Raw genomic sequence first — 26,611 nt, 5'->3', positions numbered from 1 at the left:
TTATTTATTTTTTTTAGAACACTATTTTCTATTCTTCCAGTAAAGATCAGGAAACATTTATTTCACTAAAGAGGAACTTATGAACCAATAGTATATTTTTTAAATGTTTTTTATTGCAATTCTGTGGTTTCCAATACTGTTATAATGGCTTCTCATGTACATAATGAACAGATAAAAAATGAAGCTAAAAGACACCCAGTGGATGGGAGTGAATTTCTTATTTTTGCTTTTGTGCCTCAACAGGAAACCAATTGTGTAAAAAGAAGAAAGCTGGGCTCCTGGAGCAGCTAAAAGAAATATGGGTGACAGATGAGACTTGTGCTGTGTAGATAGAATGTTTCTCAGCAGAGGATAGGTGGTTTCTAGGGCTATCACTACCTTTTCCCTTTCAGTTTGGGAGTAAACATATCCACACCCCAACCCCAACTTCCACCTCAGACGAGGTGGAGCAGTTTTGCAGAGTTGAGTTCCTCACCACCCTCCTGAGGCTACTACACTTTCATTTTGTTTTGTTTTGGGGCCACATCCAATAATACTCAGAGATTACTCTTGGCTCTGTGCTCAGGGATTACTCCTGGTGGGCTCAGGGATCATATGGAGGCCAGGGATAGAATCCATGTAGGCCATGTACAAAGCAAATGTCCTCCCCACTGTACTATTGTTCCAACCCCAGACCACTGCATATTTTTTGTTTTGTTTTATGTTTTGGGACACACCCTGTAGTGCTCAGGTATTACTTCTGATTCTGGGCTCAGAAATTACTCATGGCAGGCTCAGGAGATCATATGGGATGTAGGAATCGAATCCAGCTTGGCCACATGGAAGATAAACATCCTACCCACTTTGTTTTATGAAGTAGAGGAAGAGCCATCTAGACATCCACAAGGCTGGGAGAAGCAGAGCAAGGAACTTTTATTAGTTTGGTACATTTGGGCATGCTGGAGTCCCTGAGGGATGAAGAAATTTGAGGTCCTGGTGTCAGGCACAAAGCAGTGATGGGAGGAGCAGGCAGCTGTTTCTACAGGAACACTAGTGGGAGTGGAAATGCAGAATCCATTTGACTCACACCAGTTTGAAACTCTTAACCCCATCTTTGAGCTGGCTTCAGGAATGTTTCTTCTTGACCTGAAGAGGAGAAAGGTTGGAGATGGCAGGAGTCAGATATTATGAGTTTGGAGAGGAAAAGTGATGGCCCATTCAAAACAAAAAAAGAACACCATAGAAAATGTATCTACACACCTATGTTCATTGCAGCACTATTCACAATACCCCAAATCTGGAAACAACCCAAGTGCTCAAGTACAATTGAGTGGATAAAGAAACTATGGGACATCTGCACAAGTGAATACTACACAGCTGTTAGGAAAGATGAAGTCATCCAAGTTGCTTATGTATAATATGAAGAATATCATGCTAAGTGAAATGAGTCAGAGGGAGAGGGACATACATAGAATTAATGGTAACACTCATCTTCAGGATAAAATAATAACCATAGTATGAAAATAAAACCCTAAGATAAAAGAGAAAAGAAATGTTGGGTGGGTAGTGTAATTAAAACAAAGAAAGGACTACCATGACAATAATAGTCGGAAACGATCCCTCTCAAGAATTGGAAATTGAAAGGAAGTAAAATGAAATGCATGATACCCTATCAGTAACAATATTTCAAACTATGTTAACTTAAGGGATGAAAGGAAAGAGAGGAGAAAGTGTCAGCTAAAGGAAAAGACTGGGAATGGGGTTGGGGTTGAGACAAAGGAGGAAAACTGGAGAGATTGGTGGTGGGAAATAAACACTGATGAAGGGAATGGATGTTGGAATATTGTTCATAACTCAACTCTACAACTCTTTAACTCTATCTTTCAAGATGATTTACGAGAAAAATTAAATTTTTTTTTATTAAAAGGGATAGTTCACCGACCAGAGAAAAACTAGAGCTCCTTGCAATACTCCCTGAGCTTGCAAGTGACACCAATTTCTGTTTTCCATAATCCCTGAGACAAAGGGTAGATTCTCAGGGCGAGGTTGAACCCCATCTTTCTCTGCTACTCACTTCTGGTTTTGACAGGGTCTCTGCATTTACTTTTTTAAATTAATATATTTACTTAAGCATCATGATTACAAACATGTTTGTAGTTGGGGTTCAGTTATAAAAAGAGAACACCCTTCTTCACCAGTGCAACCTTCCCACCGCCAATGCCCTCCCAACTCCCTCCTCCCCGTTCCCCCTACCTTTATTTGATATAGGCATTCTATTTTTCTCACTCACTACATTCTCATGATAGTTGTCAGTGTAGTTTTGTCTCTATATGCACCCACCACTTTTTATGGTAAACTTCATATTGTAGGCTGAACCTTCCAGCCCTCAGCTCTATTGTCTCTGGGTATTATTACAATAATGCCTTTTATTTTTCTTAAATCCCACAGATTGAGTGAGACTTTTCTGAGCCTATCTCTGTCCCTCTGACATATTTCACCCAGAATAATAGTTTTCATGTCCATCCATGTATAGGAAATTTACATGACTTCATTTTTCCTGATAGCTGCAGAATATTCCATTGTGTATATGTACCACAGTTTCTTTAGCCACTCATCTGTTGTCAGGCCTTTGGGTTGTTTTTAGATTCTGGTTATTATAAATAGAGCTGCAATGAATATAGGTATACAGAAGGCATTTTTGTATTGTGTTTATGTGTTCCTACCTAGGGAATATCCCTAGGAATGGTTTAGCTGGATCATATGGGAACTCAATTTCCAGAGTTTGGAGAAATCTCCATATTGTTTTACATAAAGGCTGGACTAGATGACATTCCCACCCTCAATTGCTAGGTTCCAAACCATCTTGCCCATCCATCCTGCCTGCTCCTTACCATGGCCATCAGCACCAGGGCACTGACCAAGGCAGCATATAGTGCAGCTTTCCCAAGCAGGATCTCATACAGGATGGTGGCAGACAGGACCCCCTGCTGATACGACCCTGAGACAGAGGGGATGGGGGGAAGAGAAATAGGCAGGTGAGCACATACAGTGGCCTCCCTGATTCTCCACCACCCTTGAATTCTCTGCTCCCAAATTAAGGAACCAAGACCACGCGGGAGATGGAGAGAAAGAAATTAGAAATTACTTACTTGTTGTGAGGCCACAGTCTGAAAGTGAAACAAGAGAGGACAATTGATGAGCAACTGCAGTTTCTAAAGCTGATGGACAGCACTCAGGTTTACTAAACACAGACTCTCGGGTCAATATTAGTCTCCTTTCAGACAACAGAACTGTTATGCATATAGTGCCAGATCAAATCTGTTGTGTCAAGGAGATTAATAGCCCTACTCTGGGATGCTTAACCCTGTAGGTTGGTAGAATGGGGACCCTGGTTGCAGGTTTTCTTGAGCTGAGGATCCTGCTCAAATGCATATGGGTTTTCCCCAACCTCTCTGCATCTAGCCTCTACCCTCTTTCCCTTGCTCTGGTCTTGATTTGATCCCTTCCTGTCTCCCTCTAGTCCATCCACACATACCCCTCACCTGCTCTGCCCCAGGCCTCAGCACTGACATTTTGGTCGACAGGTTTTTTTTCTGCGAAGTCCCACTTGTCCTCCGTGCTGAGCCCATAGAACTGGACTTGGCAGCGGAAGTGGTTACGAGGATCATGCCAGAAGGCAGCAGAGACCCTCAGACGACTGCTCAGACAGTAGCTGGTGTTGTTCTCCTTGAAGGCCTGGGGGTCCGTGCTGACCCCACTCTGCACCTCTTTGCCGTTCACCCACCAGCTCAGCTCCACATGGTCAGGAAAGAAGCCTGTGGCCAGGCACACGAGTGTGGCCTTCTGGGTCTGGGTGATCTCGGCTTCCGAGGGTTCGAACAAAGCCACTTTGGGTGGTTTCACCTGGCTCAGGTCATCTGAGGGGGAAAAGAAGGGATGGAGTGAAGACTGGATAAGAGATGTGTGAATGTGTTTGTGTGCGTGCACATGCTGCGTGTGTGTGTGTGTGTGTGTGTGTGTGTGTGTGTGTGTGTGTGCGTATGTGTATGTGTAAAAGGTCATAACAACAAGAACAGGTAGAAAATGTTCTATTAGCTTAGGATTCACATTCCATTTTCAATTCTACCCCTTATTTCTCAATGCCCCCACAAGATGCTTTCTCTCCAGTTCAGATGGTATTCGTCTCTTAAGTAACATCATGTCCCAATTTTCTTGACTTGTTTCAAAGTCTCATACTCAGGACATTTCAGTGGTCAAAAATGCTCATGAATTCTCCTCCTCTTCCCATCCCAAGCTATATCCTGTTAAATCTTTTCAACTCAGAAGCAATTTCACTAGAGTTAGATTCAGAGGGAGAAGAAAGATGGCATCATGACCTTAGGAACCAAGCTGAACTTTCCCCCTCCTTATTGATTTTCCTGTTCTAAGAAGTTGCAGGGGTTTCTTTTAATGGTGGCTCATGTCAAGAATTAACTTTTCTTAACTAGAAGCAATAGTTTCCAAATTGCATAGTTTTCCTACATATGAGTCTCACTTGCATTTAGTTTTCCTCCAATTTTTTCCATGTAACCTTGTTTGGCTCTCCCTGTTACCTCTTACAACTGGGGTTTTATCAGATGTTCTCTCTGCCTCCCACCCAGTGCTCAGGGCTATGTAGTAGCTTGCCCAGGTTGCATGTCATTCCTGAAAATGATGTTGGAGGTTAAATTCTCTTCTTTCCAGCACCCAGGAAACTTCTCTGCTAGTTTTGTGATTTGAGGTTACATCCACGCTCTGCTTTCTTAAAAGCAGAAAAATCTTGTTTGCCAGGTTTGCACAAAAGCCTGATTTCACCAGAGGGTTCCTATTGTAATTCTGGTCCCTTTCCATGACTGACAGATGGGAGAGACATTTCAGGTTTGCTGGAAGCCTTCACTTCCTTTGATCACATGGAGGAAGGACATCACCCCAGTCATCTTTCAGAAGCTCCCCTTTTTTTGTCAGAATGTTCTGTGTCCTTATTTTATTTAACTATTTTTGAAAATAAATAATATATTTTTCAACACCATAATTTTACAAACATGTTTGTAGTTGGGTTTCAGTTATAAACACACACACACACGCACACACACCCTTCACCAGTACAACCTTCCACCATCAATGTCCTCCATCTCCCTCCTTCCCCCCCACACACACACCGTTCACCAGTACAACCTTCCACCATCAATGTCCTCCATCTCCCTCCTCCCCCAGCGTTGCCTGTATTAGAGACAGGAATGTGTGCTTCTCATGGAATAATTGAATCACAGCTTTGAAAAGGGGTACTCTCAGGTGCTGCCAAAGTTCCATATTATGTAGGTGAAAGAGCCCAAGACGGTTCAAATCTGCACATGCCCCCTGAGCCCACTCAACCTGGGCATTCTGAATCATGGTGATTTGTACAGTTCAATACTTATGGCATTCCCTTCCTCAAATGGCCTCTGCATTCCCTCCTTCAGCATGAACTAGTTTCATAGCCTAGCACACCTCATCCCATCCCTACCAATCCCTAAACCTGGATTGGATCTGTAGCCCAGCAGAGCCCATTCCCCACCCCAACCTCCATCTGTGCACTTTTCCCCAGTGTAGTCATAATGCATCTCTGGACTTGTGGGTTCTGAGGCTTGTGTTCTGAGGCTTCAGACAATGCAGCTCTTGCCAGCACTTCCCTTCTTTCTGCCTTATCTACTGCTAAAATGAACTCAGTATTTACTTGTGCTAATTTATTAAGATTCCACTGACCCCTCTCAGGATTCTGCAGATGTTTTGACCTACACTTCTGTTCGGAAGCACCTTTAAATCCCCTCAGTCTCACCAACGTGCTCCCCATTGCCTCAGGAGCCCCAGAAACTTCAAGTAGACATGTACAACTCTTGGGAGGCTAATAAAACAGGGAGGTGAAGGACAGATAATGAAGAAAAGAGATATGAGATGGGGGAGATGGAAGAGAAGAGGAAGCATTTGAACTGGAAGACAGAGCAATTCACCACACAAAATAGATGGTGTAGGGGCTGGAGCCATAGCACAGCCTTGCACATAGCCTTGCACGTGGCCAACCCAGGACGACCCTGGTACAATTCTGGGCATCCCATATGGTCCCCTGAGCCTGCCAGGAGAGATTTCTGAATGCAGAGCCAGGAGTAACCCCAGAGCGCTGCTGGGTCTGACCAAAACAAAACAGAATAGATGGTGCAGAGAGTTGGAATGGGATGTGGGGAATGGAAAAGAGCAGACAGAAAAAAGGGAAAGTGAAGTAACCCTCACCCACACACCTACCCAAAGAACTTAAAGTGAGAAGAGTCTTGGAGAAGAGAAAAGAAGTATGAGAAAGCACAGAGCTTGAGCATGGGAACAGTAGTAGCCTGAGCAGAGCTTAGCACAGTAGGGAAATGGGAGAAGATTCTGGACCATTCAGGAGCCAGAAAACCCCACTCTTCCTTTCCACTCCTTTCCCAGACTCCATCCCTGGGGTCAAATACTGCCCCCAATCAGTGACAAATGGAGGCCTCCTTACCTGTTACAGTGAGCTTGGTGCCTAACCCAAAGTGCAGGGGTGAGTTATAGGAACACAGTGGCAGATGGCCAGGGTCTAACCCCGCAGGGCTGCAGTTTGGGGGTAAGTCTCAGTGAGTTGGATGAGCACTGTCCTCTGCCTGGACTCCTGACTCCAGGTTAATGGAATCCCACTGGGAGAGGGTCATCTTGACTCAGTGAAAACAGGAGGGGGGCGATATGTACCCAAATGAAAGAATGAAGCCGAGAGAGCAAGAAAGCAGAATGGGGATTGAGGAGTTAGAGTTGAGAGATCCAGACACAGTTCCCCCTAATCACCCCTTTTTCCTTATATAGGGTAGGAGTCATTTTTATTTTTCAAACACCAGGTCAGCATGAGAGAACTGCAGGGGTCCAGGACTCTGCCTCATGGGGAGATGCCCCATGTCTTAACCAGGACAGAGAGCCACATCCAGCCTCCAAAGTGCAGTGGCTAGTTGTTCCCCAAGAGCATCCGAAACCCCAGAATTAGCAGGAGTTGGGATTGGGAAAAGGATGCCTCTGTTTTCAGAGGTTTCTACTTAGAATTCCTAGAACCTCTCCACTCCCTGAAATTTTCCACCGCTCTGTCTCCTGATCTTTCCCCCCTCTTTGCAGAGCCCTCCAAGCTTACAATGCAAAGTCCTTACCTAAGACGGTGAGTTTGCTTCCACTGCCGAAATAGAGTCTTTCATTAAATGCACAACATTCAAACCTCGTTCTCAAACTGCCCTGCATTTTCCAGCCCTTCCTGCCCAAGTTTACCTCCTGTTCCAACACCTCCAGCACATTTAACATTAGTTTGGGAGTTGGAGAGAATGGAGCAAGTTGCCTTTTGTGACTCAGTGACTGATTTTTCACTGAGGAATCCCACACCCTTCGTCCATGTCCATCTCCTGCCGCTCCAGGGAGGAAAGATGAGGACAATGCCAGAAACTCTCTCCTCTATCAAGGCCATGGTGAGTTCCTCTCCAAGGAGGCAGGTGATGGATGGGTGAAGTGACCTCTCCTGGCTGAGCTAACTTATTCCCTGTTAAGGGAGTAGACAGAGGAAGGCTCAGTATGACCAGTTTTGGAGGTTGGCAACAGGCTGGCTGCATTTGGGCAAGAACTCAGAATTTTTTGATGAAAACACAGACCCAAAGCACCCTAATGCAGCTCCAATGGGTGACCACCCCCATTCCCAATCCTCCCACCTTGATCATTTACCTGTCACGGTGAGTCGGGTTCCTTCCCCAAAATAAAGGGTGTTCCCGGAGCACAGCCTGGTGGCTCTACTTCAAAACCTCTTCTTCGGGAGTTAACTATAGTACAACGGGGAAGGCACTTGCCTTGTATGCAGCTGACTTGGTTCCATCCCTGACACCTCATAGGGTTCCCTGAGCTCTCCCAGGGGAGATTCCTGAGCCTTGAACATAGCTAGTTGTGAGCCCCCAAATCAAACCAAACAAAATAAGTTTCTTTGTTGGCTGCATTTGAAGACCATAGAAATTGGGGAGGTTGGGTTTCTTCTCTTGCAAAGCCTCGATTCTGCCTCTACTCTGCACAGGTTTCCAGAAAAGGAGATTGTGAAACCTGTTAACCCAGAGAAAGGAGTCTAAAGAATCTACAGAGATAAAACAGAGAGGACATGCCCAAAAGCCCTCATGCCCAGGGCGGTTTTGCCCAGACACAGACCGAACCATACTCTGAACTCAATCCCAACCCTTAACATTCGGTACCTCCCCAGGATCCTCCTGCCCGGATCCCCAAAAACAGAGCCCCCTTCTCACCTCTCATGCCCCGGAGACTCCCAGCCTTACCTAGGACCGTCAACTTTGTCCCTGAGCCGAAGGTGTAGTCGTAATTACACACCAGAATCCAGCCTCTCGAAAAGGGACCCCCGTCCAGGAAGGCATGAACCTGTGCTTACCTAGGACCGTGAGTCTGGAGCCTTCGCCAAAGAAAACTTCAGTGTTTGCACAGTGATGGGGGTAAGGAGGAAAATGATCTGGGGTGAGAAGAAAGAAGTGGGTTACCCAGACCAGTGCCTAAGGCTGCATAGCCTCCTATGTGTTTTAGATATTGTGTCCGAGGGCAGCTTCAACTTTGGACTCTTGGTTCAGCATTGTCCCAGAGAGTGCCTTGCCCACTTCTTCATTTCTCTGTGAGTTTTCAAAAAGGTCTGTGGGGCAGAGAAGACACACAGTCCAGGTACCGTGACAGGGACACCAAAGAGTTGAGTCCTGCAACTTCCTTTAAAGAACAGGCAGAGATATGATACAACTGGGAAGAGCTTTCCTTGCATGTAGCTGGCCTGGGTTCAATCCCCAGCATCTGTCTTCTGAGCACTGCCAGGGTGATCCCTGAAAGTAGAGTTAGAAGAAAGTCCTAAGCACTTCTGGATGTGGCCCAAATTGTTATCCCAGAAAGAAAGAAAGAAAGGAAGAAAGGACAGATAGAGAAAAAAGAAAGAGAGTAAAGAAAGAAATAGAGAAGGGAGAAGAAATGGGATAAAGGGGGAAGAGGGAGGCAATGGGCCCTTGCCATACAGTGTCTGCTAGGTTCTGCAGGATGGCTGGGATATGCTCCTCTTGTCAAAACAGCAAGCTCCACCTGGAAATTAATTCTGACCATGACCTTGGTTTGAGGAGGTCATGGGGAGGGGGGCAGAGACCTGTGACCTATGAAGGAAAATGGAGTTTCTTGGAGCTTTGTTCTAGCAGGAGGTTTTTGTAAAGCACCCCTGTGAGAATGAATCACCGTGGCCCCCTGTCCCCACAATGCTATAGCTTTGTACAAAAACAGCTCCTCCCACAGCCCACCCCTTGGGGTCAGGAAGAAATCACCAGGGCTGCAGCTGCTTTTTTGAAGAGCTTGGTTAGTGAGAGGCCTTGCCAGCCTCTCCCTGTTGTGTTTTGGGGGGCAAAGCTTGAGCCAGGACTCAACTTAAGCTTGAGTCTGTCTCCAGCTTGTCTTTTGGGCTCACAGCTGGGCTTGTGTGAGTGGGTGTCCTGGGGGGCTGCTCCTCCATCTCAGCCCCTCTGGCAGCTGTCGTCACTGTGGGGACCACCCAGTCAGAGAGAAGCACCCTTGTCACACAGGCCCCACCCCATCCCCCAAGAATCACATGTCAGAGGAGGACACCCCTAAATCCCTGAGTGCACTTTGTCTTCCCCAAACCTCTGTGGTGTGGGCTGTTTAAGTGGCCTTGAGGCCCAGGAAGAGTCTGACTTTCTTCTATTTGTAAACATTAAAATTTTTCTTTTATCCTTGTAGTTAAGGTCACTTATTTCAATAGTGTTAACATTTCTGGTCTTGATGTACAGGTACTGCCGTTCATCACCACCAAACTATCCAAGACCTCCAGCTCTGTGGATTGAGTTCACTTCCTTATACCCACCCCCACCCCGACCCAACTATCTCAGTTCTGTAATCCAAGGTCAAGATTTGGTTATTGTTCATTATTATTTCCTCACTTTCTCTCTCTCTCTCTCTCTCTCTCTCTCTCTCTCTCTCTCTCTCTCTCTCTCTCTCTCTCTCTCCCCTCTCTCTACTACAGATGAGTGAGATCATTAAGTATTTGTCTTCCTCTATTGACTTATTTTACTTCAATTCCATCCATGCTTCAGTGAAGCATGTATACATCTTTTAAATTAATGTCTTTGTGCTTGGGAAATTAATGCCAAGAACTGGATTCTTAAGGTTATTTGGAAGATTCAGTCTTAATCTACCATGTTTTTATTTTATTTTTAAAGTTTTTGCTTTTATTTATATGTTTATGGTCATAAACAGAGGTGGTTAGGGCTTACTTGTGGATGAGCACTTAAGGATTACACCTAGCAGTGTCCAGGAGACCATTTTGGGGTACAGGATGAAACCAGGTAAGGCAAATGCCTTACCATTATATGATCTCTCCTACTCCATCTTGTAGTGTTTTCTTTTTTTTCTGTTTAATTAATATATTTATTTAAGCACCATGATTACAAATATGTTTGAATTTGGGTTTTAATCATATAAAAAGTATACCCCCTTCACCAATGCAACCTTCCCACCACCAATGAGAAGAGGATGTGGAGGACAGAAGTCAGAGGATGCCTCACTTCTCAGGGTGAACCTCTGAATTTGAATTGGGTAAGGGTGCAGGGTAGCGGTTTTGTTGAATTGGGTAGATTAAGTCTCAGGGACATCCAATTGCAGTTATAGAAAGAAGTCTCACCCATAACAATCTCCCTCTTCCTGACAGGAATATCTACCAATGTAAGCTGTTGATGAATTTTTCCTTTACCTACTTGTATAAGATAACCTTGAAACATAGCCTTCTGTTGAGTAGCCTAAAGATCTTTTCACTAGTTGGTATTTCTATTGATTGTCTTTCAAACAATGCCTTAAAAACTAGAAGAAAACCCAGCACTCTAATACAAATGACACACATAGGTGAGACAATAGCATAGAATCAAAGGCAACATGACAATCTGGGAGGGAGGGGAGTTTGTGATTCTCACCAGGACAGGTGTGTTCAGTATAAAACAGGCTCCCTGAAATAAGAAAATAATTCAATAGTCCAATAAAATTGGTAGTGAGCAAGTGATTCAGAGAAAAATATTCAAAATAGTACACAAACATAGAAAAACAAACTTATAATGGGGCTGGAGAACTAGGACAATGCACTCAGATTCAATTCTAAGCACTATATGATCCCCTAAGCACTGCCAGGAACCACGTCAGAGCAAAGAACGGAGAATAGTCACCAATAATTTCAGGTGTATTTCCCACCCATTTCCTTCCATAAATCTTCCAATTAGTGAAAAGTAAAGTTGTATTGAAATGCCACTTTCCACCAACTTAATGGCCAAAACTTGAATTAGAGAAATTTTTTTAGCACCTTAGTGTGTTGTCATATACTTTCACAATTGATTGCTGGCAAGAGTGGGGAAAACTGATACAAAACTTGAGAAAATCTGGAAGCATCTATAAAAGTTACAAATGCATTGACTGTCCACCTGTCCACCTAGGGATCTTACCTATGGATTTTTTTTCTATGACTGGTCTTGTGTAAAGATTCAAAATAGTGTGTTTAAAATATTTGCATTGTTTGGACTGGCAGATAAAGATCTGGAAAACTCAAGTGCCCAACAGTAAATGACTGGATAAAAGAGCTGAAATGCAACAACAAAACAGTTTTACTCAACAACAGGAAAGAAGAATGTTGCCTGTTGCTACAGAGAGTTCTCTAGGGTATATAGTTAACTAGAGAAAGTAAGAGACTAGGGTGTTTGCTTTTCATGTGACCAATCTGGGTTTGATCCCCAGCGTCCCATATGGTCCCTCACAAACCTCAAGGAGTAATTCCTGAGGACAGAGTCAGGAATAAATTCTTAAACATCTCTGGGTATGGCCCAAAGAAAACCAAATTAAAAAAAAATCAATCCTTTCAGTAGTATTTCTGAATACTATCATTTGTCTAATGAAAGAGGAATGGTGATTAGAATACTGTTTTTTATTTTATTGATTATGCAGAAAGAAACACTGAAAAGATACCAATGAATGAATCCCTATAAAGAATGATTAACAGTTATGGGATTGTCCATGTTTAGGACACTGGTTCAATCCTGAGAAATAAACAGCACCCCTGTGAGTGTATCACTGTTAGGTGTATCCCTGGACCTCTGAGAGGATTCTAAATGACCTCAAGTCCTGACTACCATCACACCTACTTGGGAGCACCCATCCCTACCTCCCCAAAAAGAGTAATCAGAGAAGATTGGAATAGTAGGAGTAAATTATTTTGTTCAGGATAACCTTGGACTACTTTAATTTTTAGTATATTATTAAAGTCTCAGAGATATATAGTTAGATGCAGTGTGGGCATTTTTGAGTATATAATCTTCACTGTTCATTTAAAACAAAATAGATTTAATAACGTTTAATACAATTTTAAAAGAAAGGCAAAGTATAATATTTGATTTGGGGAAATATGTTTCTTAATAAAAGTGACTTCTCTAATTTATGAAGCCATGATTCTCTCCCAAGGTCAGATTATTTTAGAAGTTGTATAACAGCACTGATGTGAGCTTCCAACAAGTTAGAAAGCTTGTGAAATATGTGCATGGATAAGTAGTTCCTTGAATTTATTCGTTTCTATTTCTAAGAACAATCTCATTCCAAATTACCTGATATTCCAGTTCCTGTGCCTGCCATGAGCTGTTTGTTCTCTGACCAGGAAAAATTAGAATTCCTGTGTTAATACCTATGTTGCATCCAACTGCATGTCTCTGAGAATTCAGGGGGGAAATAAAGTGGGGTACACTTCCTTTCACTCTTCTTGAGAGTGGCAAATCTTACAACACCCCACCATAGGCTGAATCAAAAATCAATTTGTTGATTTCTTTCATCAACCAGAAAGTGGCAAGGCCTCTGATTTTATTATCTTTTCACTTTCATTTGCAAAATTCGTATCCTCCTATATCTTTTCCTATATATTCTTATTTAATTTTTAACTAATTACTTAAATTTTAAATATAAATTTTAAATTAATTACTCAAATTTTATACCTACCAATAATCAACTCTTTGTAGAAGTTTCCTGTTGGCCATCTGGTTTTAAACATATCATTTTAACAGCCATAGCTAGAATAATTCCACTCTGTCTTGGAATCCCTTCTATTTTTAATCAGGGGGGATTTAATTTCAGTTTTGCCAACTCCAGACTTAACTTCATGTGCAGAGCTCCCGCTTAGCCCCAGGCTCCGCCCCCAATGGGAGCTGAAACTGATGTCGTGTGGGTCGTTAATCAGCAGGGGGCAGTCCTTCCCTTTCTTCTTGCTCATAATGACTGCAATCTCATCACGGCCGCTAGAGGGGATGAGAGGCATGCTGATAGTGTGAAGCTGGTGTGAATAGACAGTAGGTGAGTTGGGGGAGAAAACAGGCAGATAGGCAAATGATACCTATGCACAGATAAGCCTTGGAACCTTTCAAGCACGATGATAGACTTCTTTCCACTCAAACTTTGTTCTTATTTCCTCCAATGAAACTAAAATTAAAAGAGGCTAATTTTGAAGTTGTCCAAAGTCACACTCAGTGAAGACAGACCTGGAAGGCAGCCAGGCCTTATTTTTCAATCTTTAGGGAGGGCCATAAAGTAGAAACGGAAGGTTTGCCCAATGCCTTAACTCAGATCTGTGACCTTGGGGCATGTTGCAAAAGATGATTAGTAAAACTGGGATGAGATTTTTTTCCATGGGACTAAAGTGATAGCACAACAGTAGGGTGTTTGCCTTGCATGCGGTAGACCCAGGATGGACCTGGGTTTAATCCCCAGCATCCCATATGGTCCCCTGAGCCTGCCAGGAGCAAATTCTGAATGCAGAGCCAGGAGTAACCCCTGAGTGCTGATGGGCGTGCTTCTTCCCTCAAAATAAAAAATATTTCTTCCACAGAACACAGGTGAAGTTTTCCTGTGAACTCAATGTGCTGTACATGCCAGCTTGGTTCCAATTCTTGAATATAGTTAGAAAAATGTTACTAACGTTGTTTTCATAAGAGCACTGGTCTCTCTTCCATGTTGGCTTGAGCATCACGATGCCTTAGAACTCTCGTAAAAAAAAAAAACAAACCAACAATTTATGGGATTCTAAGCCAACAATTTCTGATCCAGGAAGCCTGGGATAGAATCCAAGACTTTTCTTGCATCTAAAATTCCTCAGGCAAATGTGGTTCATTGGTTCTGGCTGCCAAATTTTTAGAATAATTCTTCCAGAAGGTTCCTTCCTCAATACATTGCTTACCAAAAGTGTATGTTCATTTCATCAATGTTGCCTCTTATATTCCAGGAATTGTAGAATGACCAGGTAAACCAGGATAAATAAGTGATTTTCCCCTTTGGAGCCCACAATTAAAAGTCAAGGTAGACACTGCATTAATTAATAAGAAGCATATGCCAGACTATGTTATAAGTGAGTAAGGAACAAAATAGGCATCCTCACTCAAATCAGTGCCCAGATGGACAGAGGGAGGGAATGAAGTTTAGGGAGTAGGAAGAGTTGGTGGGCATGTTAACAGCTTAAATCTCTAGGGAGACCAGTATGGAGACTTCTCAGAAAATAAAAAATAAACTACCACATGACAGAGCGATTCCATTCTTAGGGACCTATCCTAAGAACATTCTAACACTTATTTTCAAAACTATGTGCATGTCTATGTTTATTTAATACCAGTTACCATAGCCAAGATCAGGAAACAACTGATTGCCCATAGAGAGGGGTGTAGGGAAAGAAGTTGTGGCGTATATACACAACTACTCAGCAGGGATCAGAGAACACTACTCAGGGATAAGATGAACTTGGGCAGTTTAGATAGAATGGAGGATATCACCACAATGATATAAGTCAAAAAGAGATGGAAAAGTACAAGATAAACTCAATCATTAAGTTAAAGAAACAAAGGAACAGAAAATTCTCAATGAAGACAAACACTTATTTTGAGAAATGAACGAAAGAGGGGCATTGAGTGGAAGGGAGGGGGGGTCATGGAACTTTGATGATGGATCAACATCAAATCCCTACACCATATAAATATTTAGAGTCTTGTTATCTTATCACAATACATGGATAATTTTTTAAAAAATACCAGGAAAAGACTTTCCCGAAGAGGATGAAAGGATGGATGGTCAGGCTACCAAATTTCTCAGAGAAGAGAGAATCAAAGGTCAGAGGTACTTGGTTAATTGAAGGAAGCATCAAGACTTGGAAGTTGTGGGGAAAAGAGCAGAAGGAAAGAGCTGGAGACAATGCAGGAAGTACCTACTCTCCATGATGAGGAGTGTGATTTTCATTCTGAAGGTCAGATAAGGCAAGCCAGGTAGAAATCCAGTGTAAAATGATTGAGAGGAGGCCAGACCCTCAGTAAGTGCCTCAGGCAGGGAATGGACAGAGAGATATCAAATGCATTGCTTATGGGCTGAGTGTCTTTGGAGAATGGTAGATGAGGATAAATCTAAATATCCCTTTTTCCACATGAGGGAAATGGGTGAACTAATCATTTTCTTCTGTTTGTGCTAATGGATGTGAATTAACCCAGGAAAGGAGGCATATCAGAAAATCCATAAAGCTCTTAGTTTTTTGCTTTTTTTTTTTTCGGACCACACTCATTTGATGCTCAGGGGTTACTCCTGGCTAAGCACTCAGAAATTGCCCCTGGCTTGGGGGGACCATATGGGACACAGAGGGGGGGGGATCGAACCTCGGTCCTTCCTTGCCTAGTGCTTGCAAGGCAGACACCTTACCTCTAGCGCCACCTCGCCAGCCCCGAAGCTCTTAGTTTTCAGAGCACACATAGGTATCAACTTGTATAGGCTGAATGGAAGGCACAATGAAAAGGCATTCTCAGGCGCAAGAAGGGCAAGAGCAGGCATCTCTTGTTTTTCTGTTTTTCTTAGACACTGAAGCAACTGATAGGAAAATAGAACTCAGAAGTCCTTTTGCTTCTTGGCCCAAGTAATGTTAAAGTGGTCAGAGGTGTCCACTGAGATGGGTTCCCGTTCAGTACAAAAGTCTCCTGCTATCATCAAAAGAGATAGCAAGGTTTACCCAAGTGTGCTCCATTTGAAAATATGAACCACATCTCAAGACCAGGATAAGTGTTAGAGTCTCTCCAAGAAGTCTTGCTGGAATGTAATAGCTCTAGAAAACAGCCCCCTGACCTTGCTTCCCTCTTACCTTGTGCTGCTAACTGCCAATGGTGAAATGTGATTTATAGACTGGGGCTCTCTGCTCACCTGAGGCCTATGTGACCTACGTTGAAAATATGTTTATGGAGAAAGAGGCCTGGAAGAAAGAGGCTCAGGACCAGATGATGCAGCAAAGGCACTTTATTAAAAACATTAAAGTGCTGGGAGACTTTAGTTGGTAGCTACAATCTGCTCAACCCAGTCTGCAAAGTTGCACACCAGGTTGTAATCTCCAGGTTTGTTTTTTCTAGCACAGCCATAATTTCAGAAAATAATGCTCTATAGCACACCACAGGGTTACCACAGTCACCCAAGGCAAGGGAGAAGAGAACTCCAAAGTAAGATCTTAAGGGCCTTATTCTGCTCAGCTCTGGGCTCCTCTTCATTTTTCTGGTGGCCCTTTCTATGTTAAAATAAGAGAATGGCATGCCACAGTGAGTAGCTTGTCCTCTTCATAGCACTCTCTCTTTTCTACCAGCCTTCAAACTTGGGGTCCAACACAGTGCCCAATGAGTATGCAATAGACTAGAGTAGGGGTGTCACCTCCCCAGGAGAAAGGTAAGTACCTGGCAGGAGTCCTTGTCTCCCTCCAGGAAGCAGGCACAGACCATGTTCTCAGTGATCTGTCCAGGGTAGGAAGCCTCACACTGGGCCTTGCACAACAGGGGAGCATCCAGGCACTGCAGCAGTTCAAGGTTGTTGACCAGAGGACAGGAAATCAAGGAGAAAGTGTTTGTGTGAATAATCCAAATGTAATCTTGTTTTTTTTTTTTTTTTTTGAGGGGTCATACCAGGTGGCTCTGGTCTCAAGGTCACACTTCTGGTGGTGGTTGGGAGACTATACATGGTGCCTGGGATTAAACTCGGGTTGGCCACAGGCAATGTAAATATCTTACCCATTTCCCTATCTCTGTAGCACTAACTTCAATATTTGGCATATGATTGTCTAGATTTTTCATAACCATCTGTTGAAGCGACTCCAGGTTAAGATTTTCAATTAAGCAATAAATTAGATAATAGTAAATGTATAAATTTGATTCTAGGCTCTTCAATTCTATTTTCTTTAGATATATGCTTATTTTTAAACCAATATTTAATGATTTTAATTACTGCTGCTTTAATTTAAAGTAGAGGTTGAAGTTATTTAACAACTACTTCCTTTTATTTTTCTTCCTTGGGATTGCTGTAGCTATTCAGATGTTTCATGATTTTATATAAACTCTAATATTTGACATTTAAATTTTTTGGCACTTATTTTTAAGGAATGTATTGCTAATTTTATTGGAAGTGCATTATCTTTAGATTGCTTTTGGTAAAATGGACATTTTGCCTATATGAATTCTGCTTTTCCTTATTCTTAAAACCTTAGAAGTTTTCCCATCTTTTTCTCCTCTTTTTTTTTTTTCTTTTATTTGAATTAAATCTTGTAATTCTGACCATACTATTCTGGGAAGCAAATCAGGGTGTCCTGCATGCTAAATATACACTTAATTTATTGAGTGATCACTTGACTCTATTGTCATTCTGTCTCTGTATGTCTTATTCTGTGTCTCTCAACAATTTCTTGTAGCTCTCATCATGCACATATTTCACTTCCTTTGGTAAGTTTATTTCTTAGATATTTGGTTGTTTCAGATGCAATTGTAAATGAGACTACTTTCCTATTTCTTCTTCTCATTTATTATGTGTCTAGAAATGGAACAGGTTTTATATATTGATTTTGTAACCAGTCACTTAGTTGTACTCATTAATTTTTCTAATAGGGTTGTAAGGGGGTCTTGGAGGTTTTTCTATAGATTTTCATATCAGCTGCCAATATTGATAGATTTACTAGATTTACTTCTGTTGTTTCATGTTGTGTGTGTTTGTGTGTGTGTGTGTGTGTGTGTGAGAGAGAGAGAGAGAGAGAGAGAGAGAGAGAGAGAGAGAGAGAGAGAGAGAGAGAGGAGGGAGGGAGGAAGGGAGGGAGAAAAGGAGAGAAAGAGAGAGTTTCCCAAACAGTGTTCACTTCATTGCATGCCATTGTATTTAGGCTCTGCAAGTGCCAGAGATACCTGGGCTATCCTGGTCAGCCATGGTGACTTTAAGAGATGCACCTGGTGATACTCAGGGGACCATGTAGTGGTGCCCCCCAAAATGGCACATATTAAGCATGTGCCCCATCTCTGTACTATCTCCCAAGCCATCCTTTAATATTAGTCTTATTGTCTAAATGCACTAAGAATTTCCATACTAGATAAAATAAGCATGTGATAGTGAACAGAATTATTTAAATATTAAAAAAATAGCTTTAAAAATGTTACTAGTTGGGGGCTGGAAAGATAACAGGAGGCAGGGCGTTTGCCTTGCATGCAGAACAATGGTGGTTCAAATCCCGACATCTCATATAGTCCCCCGAGCCTTCCAGGAGCAATTTCTGACCTAGAGCCAGAAGTGACCCCTGAGCACAGCTGGGTGTGATCCTCACCCCCCCAAAAAAACCCCCCAAAATTTTACTATTGTTATATTAACTCAGGATTTATGACTTCAATGATGGTTCTTCTATTCTCATTTTACCAAGAATTTCAGATGTTGAATCCAAATTTTTAATATAATGGATATTGAATAATGAATATAAGAATAGATATTTCTCTTAATGGATATTAAGTATTTCTTGTTAATGCCTTCTATGCTTATATTTACATTGTTCTATGATTTTTTTCTATGATTTTTATTTTATTGACATAGTATATCATATTAGTCATTTTGTATAAATTGAATTATTCTGGCAAGTGAATAAGACTTACTTGGTTATGACGAATGATCATGATAATGCATCTATGATATCTCTTTGCTAGTATTGTTTGAAAACTTGTTCATCAAAGCTTGTTCATTAATGTGCAGGGTGTTTTTTTTCTGTATGCCTTATCTGGCCATAATTTCATGATAATGCTGGCTCCTTAAAATATATTGAAAAGAATTTGACTTCTTATGTATATAGATTAAAACATTTTGAAGCTTAAGCTTATTTTTTTTAAGTTTGGTAAAAATTGCTGAAAAAAATCATCTTTCTAAAGTGGTTTTATTTGCTTGAAGTTTTTCTATTCTTGTGATGGAATTTAGGTTTTCTATTTGTTTTTATTTTGGGGGAGAGGGAAGGCATATCTGGTAGTGATCAGGAACTTGTAGGTTGTCATTATATTAAAATCTATTCATTTATTCTAGATTATTAAGTTTGTTGGCCTTAGGTATTCACGAAAGTTTCTTATGAACTTCCTTATTTTTATGGTATTCATTATAATTTCTCCTTTTATCTTTTATTCTAGCATTTAAAATGTTTATTCTTTTCTTTAAAATCCTAAAAAACTTTATTCAACATTTTCAAAGCACAAATGTCATTTAAAAATATTTTTAGGATGTAGTTGTTTATCACTCCTCTTTCCACTTATTTCAAACATAGTATTTTTTCTTTAAAAAAAATATCTTTGGGCCGGAGCAGTCGCTCAGCAGTAGGGCATTTGCCTTGCAAGTGGCTGACCTAGGATGGATGGCGGTTCAATCCCCTTGCATCCCATATGGTCCCCCAAGCCAGGAATGCTTTCTGACTGCATAGCCAGGAGTAACTTTTGAGCATCACTGGGTGTGGCCCCAAACCCAAAATAAAAATAATTATATCTTTATTTAAGCACCGTGATTACAAACATGTTTGTAGTGGGCTTTCAGTCATAAAAATGAACACCCCCCTTTCACCAGTGCAACTTTTCCACAGCCAAGGACCCCCCCCACAAACTCCCTCTGCCCCAACTTGAATACTGACTGTATTCAAGACAGGCCTTCTACTTTATTCACTCATTAACATTGTCATAATAGTTGTTAGTTCAGTTATTTTTCTAACTAACCTTACCACTCTTCATGGTAAGATTCATATTGTGGACTGATCCTTCCATTTTTCATTTATGTTGCCTCTGTGTATTATTACAATAATGTCTTTTCTTTTTTTTGTTGTTTTTTTTCTGGCCACACCCGTTTGATGCTCAGGGGTTACTCCTGGCTAAGCGCTCAGAAATCACCCCTGGCTTGGGGGGACCATGTGGGATGCCGGGGGATCGAACCGCGGTCCTTCGTTGGCTAGCGCTTGCAAGGCAGACACCTTACCTCCTCGCCACCTCGCCAGCCCCTATTTTCTTAAAACCAATAGATGGGTGAGACTATTCTGTGTCTATATCTCTCCCTCTGACTTATTTTACTCAGTATGATAGTTCCCGGGTCCATCCACATATAGGAAAATTTCATGACTTCATTTTTTTCCTGACTGCTGCATAGTATTCCATTGTGTATATGTACCACAGTTTCTTTAGCCACTCATCTGTTGTCGGTCATCTGTCTAACCCCATCAAAAAATGAGGAGAAGAAATGAACAGATGCTTCCTCAAAGAAGAAATACAAATGGCCAAAAGACTCTTGAAACAATGCTCCACATCACTATTCATCAGGGAGTGGCAAATCAAAACAACAATGAGGTACCATCTCATGCTACAGAGATTGGAACACATCAAAAAACAAAAAAACAAAAAAAAAAAAAACAAAAAACCAAGAACAATCAATGCTGGAGGGGAGGTGGAGAAAGGAACTCTCATTCACTGCTGAGAGGGAATGCCATCTAGTCCAGTCTTTATGAAAAACAATGTAGATATTCCTCAAAAATCTTGAAATTGAGCTCCTATATGATCCAGTTATATCACTCCTAGGGATATATCCTAAGAACATAAAAACAATATAAAATGCTTTATGCACATCTATATTCATTATTTTAAATTTTTAGGTACTTTTTATTTCTATTTTATTTCCATTTTGATTTTTATGTTTTTTTTTAAACTATTCGTTGTTCTTTATCCAGTTGCGTTAGCTGTAGGGGTAAGTTGTTTATGATTTTTCTTATTTTTGAAAGCCTTTATCATTATTAACTTTATTCTTAGACTCTTATTAATTATATATTTTCTTCATTTTTCATGTACTTTTTTTTTTTTTTTTTTGGTTTTTAGGTCACATCTGGCACCGCTCAGGGGTTACTCCTGGCTCTATGTTCAGAAATTGCTCCTGGCAGGCTCTGGAGACCATATGGGATGCCGGGATTTGAGCCAACATCCTTCTGCATGCAAGGCAAACACCTTGCCTCCATGCTACCTCTCTGGCTCCGTATATTTCTCTTTTATGAAGCATGAGCAAATTTTTATTAGATGTGAGCATGCATAAGTATATCATATATTTTTATATGTACAGATATACACAAATTCATACAAGTTGTGAAAATATTAGAGCATAAAACTGAGATCATCTGCGATCAAATTTAGGCATTGACACCTATAAGTCATCTGCTCTACAAATTGAACTACATCCTTAGCCTCTTCCTCTTACTCCTCTTTTCTTTTCTCATCTTCTTTTTCTTTTTTCTTTTTCATCTTTCTCCCCCTCGTCCTTCTTTCCTCCTCTTCTTTTTCTTCCTCTTCTTTCTCCTCTTCTTTTTCTCCTTCCCCTTCTTCTTCCTCTTCTTTTCCCCCTTCTTCCTCTTCCTCTTCTCACTCTTTCTCCAACTCCTCTTACTATTATTCTTTTCCTGGGTCTCTGGGAGTCCAATGATTCCTATGTGGTTTCTGTTGAGTTTATCAAAGACTTCTATTTTCATCTGTTCACATTCTTTGAGTAGTTTATTCATTGTCTGATCATTTGTTTTAAGGTTCTTTTCCAATCTCTTCTGCTGTATGGAGTTGTTCTACATCTCATCTTCTGGCTCACTGACCCTGTCCTCAGCTGCTGGTACTCAGTTGGAGAGACTTATTGAGATTTTCATTTCAACTACCAAGTTTTTCAGACCTGCCATTTCAGTATGAAATTTTTGGATTTTTATCTTCATATCCTCTTGATTCTTATTTGTGTTCCATTCCGCTCAATCTATGCTTTCTTTGAGCTCCATGAATATCCTCCATAAATACTTTATCTGAGAGGATACCTAGCTGGTTGGTACTTTTTGGGTCATCAATGCTGCCATATTCATTCTCTATACATGGGGTTGTCCTGCATTGTTTCCCCATTGCCAAGCTTGTAGTGTGGTTTTTACTATGTGTGAGTTTGGGCCTTGAAGAGATTATGTTAGCTGGTGTCTTCTTGGCTGTCTCACTCAGAAAAGCATGCAGGGAGCAAGGCAGCAGCCCTTTATAATGGCTTTCATGCCCAAACACACAGCAGGAATAAGTCCCCACGTTTATTAGATGGGAACAGCTTACCGGGTTTGGGCCCTGAAGAGATTATGTTGGCTGGTGTCTTCTAGGCTGTCTCATGCAGAAAAGCAGCCCCCATGTATTTTTTTAAATTTCTGCTTTAATATCCTCATTAGCCTAGTAGTTACCAAGAATGATATTGCTTAGTCACTGCATTGTGGGGTTTGTCTAGGCTTCTTTCTGTGTTTGTGTTCTTATTTTATACTTTTGGATGGGGGTCTCACACGGTGGTGGTACTCAGGGTTTACTCCTGGCTCTGTGCTCAGAAATCATTCCCGGCAGGCTCAGGGGGACCATATGGGATGCCAGGGACAGAACCCAGGTTCATCCCAGGTCGGCCATGTGCAAAGCAAATGCCCTCCAGCTGTGCTATCTCTCTAGACCTGTGTTTGTGTATTAAATTATATAGCATTATGTTTAAAAAATATTTATGCTTTCAGTCTATACATTATAGCATATGAACTATTCTTAAAAGAGGTTAGTGTAAAATTTTTAAAAAATGTGTGTTATATATTTTATTTTATATATAAATATAAATATATTTTATATATAAATATAAATATATATATATCAAGGCTCATTTGGTTAAACAATTTTTTTTAATTCTGGACATCAAATTCAGAGCTTCACATAGGTGATGCACATATGCTTTCATTTATTATTAAGGTTAATTTTATTTCTATTTATTGTCTATTGAATTTCTCTGTTATAAGAAGGACCTAATTGTAATTTTATTGATATTATTCTTTATTTAAGTTAGTAATTGCTTAATGTATTTTGGTGTCCCTTATATATTATATTAATAAGCATAAAGTTTTCTTGTTATATTAAACTATTATGTAAGGTAAACCCTCTTACCTTTTTTAGCTGAAATCTGTTTTCTAATATAAGTACAGCTGTATTTGCCTTCTAAAATGTCCATTTTCAGGGCAAGAGAGAGAGCACAGTGGTAGGATGTTTACCTTGCATGTGGCTGACTCAGGCAGAACCTGGGTTTGATCCCTGGCATCCCATATAAGCCCCCAAGCCAGGAGCAATTTCTGAGTGCATAATCAGGAGTAACTCCTGAGTGTCACCAGATATGGCCCAAAAACCAATAAATAAATAAATAAAATGTCTATTTTCTTGTAAGATTATAGGCCTATATTTATTCTGAAAGTGAATATAGGCAGCAAAAAGTTGTACTTTTATTTATAAGTTACTCAAATAATTTTTGTGTATTACTCAATAAACTCAGTCATTGTTTTTAGAATAGAATTTAGAATTTTAGAATTTTGAATTTAGAATTTTAGAATAGAATGTAGAATTTTAGGTTAGATATAGATTTTGAAATTGAGAATTTTAGAAATTTAAAATATTAGAATTTTGAATTTTAGGATAGAATTTAAAATTGTAGAAATTTGAAGGCTTTCCATTGTGTTTTTAATTTCAAGTACTGAGTTATTCACTCATATCATTACAGTATGGATTTTTCTGCTTACATTTTTTGTGTTCTCTCATACTGGATGTCTTCTTTCTTTGAGTTCTATGAGCACCCTCTATATTACTACTTTGAACTCCTTGTTGGAGAGTTTAACTTTTTGGTCGGTAATCTGGGTCAACAGAGCTGCCATCTTCATTCTCTATGCATGCTCTTGTCCTGTGGTTTTTGCACATTGACAAGCTTGTAGTATGGCTTATATTGCATGTCATGGTGTGCTTCATGGGCAAGAAGATGTGCTAAAAAATGAAGAGATGCAGAAGCTTTGAAAGGCATCAGGCAGGAGATGGCACCAACTCAGTCATTTTTAATAGTAAACTTAGATCACTAATCATGATAGTTTTTTTCTTGATTTACTTTATTTTTCACATTTATTTTTTGCAAATTTAAAAATAAATTCCTTACAAATTCAAAATTTTCTTTGCAAATTTAAAAATCTTGCTTTTTGTGCTGTTTGAGTTTTTATGATTTCTTATTTATTTTATTGTACTTAAAATAATATAGTTGCATTAATGTCAATATTAATTTGTATAAACTAGAAAGCTACTGCATCTCCATCAAAATGTCAAAGACCTTCCATAATTATCCATATGTGACTTCTAATTTCCCTTTCCACTTGTCAACTACCTGCCCCCACCTCTTGGAAACCTGCTCTATAAACAAAGTTCAAGGGCTTGTTATCATTGGACACTGTTCATTCTCTTGCCTTATTTCTTTAAATACCATGAATAACAAACATCATTGAATATTTGTTCTTCCTGTTCCTTCTTCCTGTTCTTTATGTTTCCTTCATCATTTCTATTTTAAAGTGGTACTAATGTATGTATGTGAAGTTCTATTTGAGACTTATTAGATTTGTGATGTATATTCATTATAGTGGGTATATTTAATCTTCCTTCCTTGAACACTTAATTTTATAATATTAATTTCTTAATATTTTTGGGTGAAATGGCTTTCTATTTTATACAAAAATTTTTGATTACTTGCAAGGCTGCTTTGTTGCTGGTGAATTGCTTTAATTTGTTTATCCATAAATCTGTTCTTTTTCTACCCTGACTTATGATCTGTTTGAGTATTCTCTACTGAAAATTCTCTCATGCTGAATACAGAATTGCCTATTTCAGTTCCTTCAGCTTCCTAAGCATGTGTTGAAGTGCCGAGGATGATCATCAGGAATTTCATTCAATGTGCCCAGATGTCTATATATTTTGTTCTTTTATTGGGATTTTAGCAGTTTGATTAGGTTTTAGTTTTGGAAATATTGATCTTAAGACTTTTGCATCTCTTCTTTTTGTTTAGTCATAGCTCAAATTAGGAAAACTCTCAGTTACTTATTCAACTAAAGCAGTGGTCCTCAAATTATGGCCCGCGGGCCACATATTGTATTTGTATCTGTTTTGTTTCTTCATTGCAGAATAAGATATATACAGTGTGCATAAGAATTCGTTCATAAGTTTTGTTTTTACTATAGTCAGACCCTCCAATGGTCTGAGGAACAGTGACCTGGCCCCCTGTTTAAAAAGTTTGAGGACCTCTGATAGAGTTTCACTCCTTCATTTTCGTTCCTGAAATTTATATAATGAAGAAAACAATGCCCCATTTGATGAAAGTTCTTACAATATTGTGACAAATTATTTTTTCTTGCTAGTAAAAATTAATAGATAATATAGGATCTATAATACATATAAAATATAATATATAATAAATATAATAAAATATAATACATAAGAGAAAGTTCTTGCCACTTCTCCCTGAAACTCAGAACTCTGTTTTTCTTTAGTTATTTATTCCCCCCACATCTCCCTGTCTTGTTGGTCTTTAAAGATTCGTCTGTCAACCTGGATTGTTCAAGCCTCCAGAGACAGTGAGGGACAAGGTTGGTGAGAATGAAGAGTTGAAACATTCCCCAAAGCCTAAGAGCAAAAGTCAGGGTTACAGAATCTGTAACCTGCAGGACACTATATGGCAGGTGACAGAGGAGATCAGTTTGAATGAAGCACTGTGACTTAACCCAAATTAGCAACAGACCAGGTATAAAAAGGAGTAATGCAGCAGGAGGGTCCATTGTCTGAAATCTTGGACTTGGCTGGGAACAGATTAGAGGATTATGTCAAAGACCAGAACAGCATAGTGACTACAATGAAAAATAAACACATTTGAAGAAGAGGAAGATCAGGATATGTCTGGGCTACAGTCTTGGGAGGAGGGGTGTGCAGAGGTCTTGCCAGGTTGAGAGATTTTGTTCTGAACATAAAGTACATACTACACTGAATTGTGGACACTGTGAAAGTACAAATCCTTGATATTGAATCTGGTTTTCCCTATTTTCCCATTTATAGAATCATCTGACCTGCAATGACCCCCCCCCACCCCTGATTCTGTAACTCTGAGGCTTTTGGGAATGTTTCACCTCTTCACTCTCACCAACCCTGTCCCATGAAGTCTCTGGAGTATTCAACAATACAGGTTGACGCTTGGATCTTTGGAGACCAATAAGACAGGGAAATGGGGGGATGGAAAACAAAGGAAAAACAGAGTTCTGAGTTGGAGGGAGGAGTAACAGGAGGTATGTTCCCATGACATGGAAAGGTCATGACTGTAGCAGAGCTGATAGAAGATCTTGGGAAGGGGACACCTGCTT

At 40.4% G+C, this 26,611-nt stretch overlaps 1 gene segment (V, D, J or C); it reads right to left on the bottom strand.

Annotated features, from left to right (window-relative positions):
- Positions 1-1,097: 1,097 nt before the first annotated feature.
- Positions 1,098-26,611, bottom strand: part of LOC126012093 (T-cell receptor beta-1 chain C region-like) — an 85,871-nt gene continuing 60,357 nt past the window's right edge. The window contains 5 exon segments of the C gene segment in view: positions 1,098-1,125; positions 2,871-2,977; positions 3,129-3,146; positions 3,522-3,896; positions 7,179-7,216. Of these exon segments, the coding sequence occupies positions 1,105-1,125; positions 2,871-2,977; positions 3,129-3,146; positions 3,522-3,896; positions 7,179-7,216 (559 nt within the window).

This window comes from Suncus etruscus, chromosome 1 (assembly GCF_024139225.1).
Source record: "Suncus etruscus isolate mSunEtr1 chromosome 1, mSunEtr1.pri.cur, whole genome shotgun sequence".
In the NCBI taxonomy this organism is placed as follows: domain Eukaryota; kingdom Metazoa; phylum Chordata; class Mammalia; order Eulipotyphla; family Soricidae; genus Suncus; species Suncus etruscus.
The sequence above is the reverse complement of the archived record's forward strand: the minus strand, read 5'-3'. Positions and strand labels throughout refer to the sequence as shown.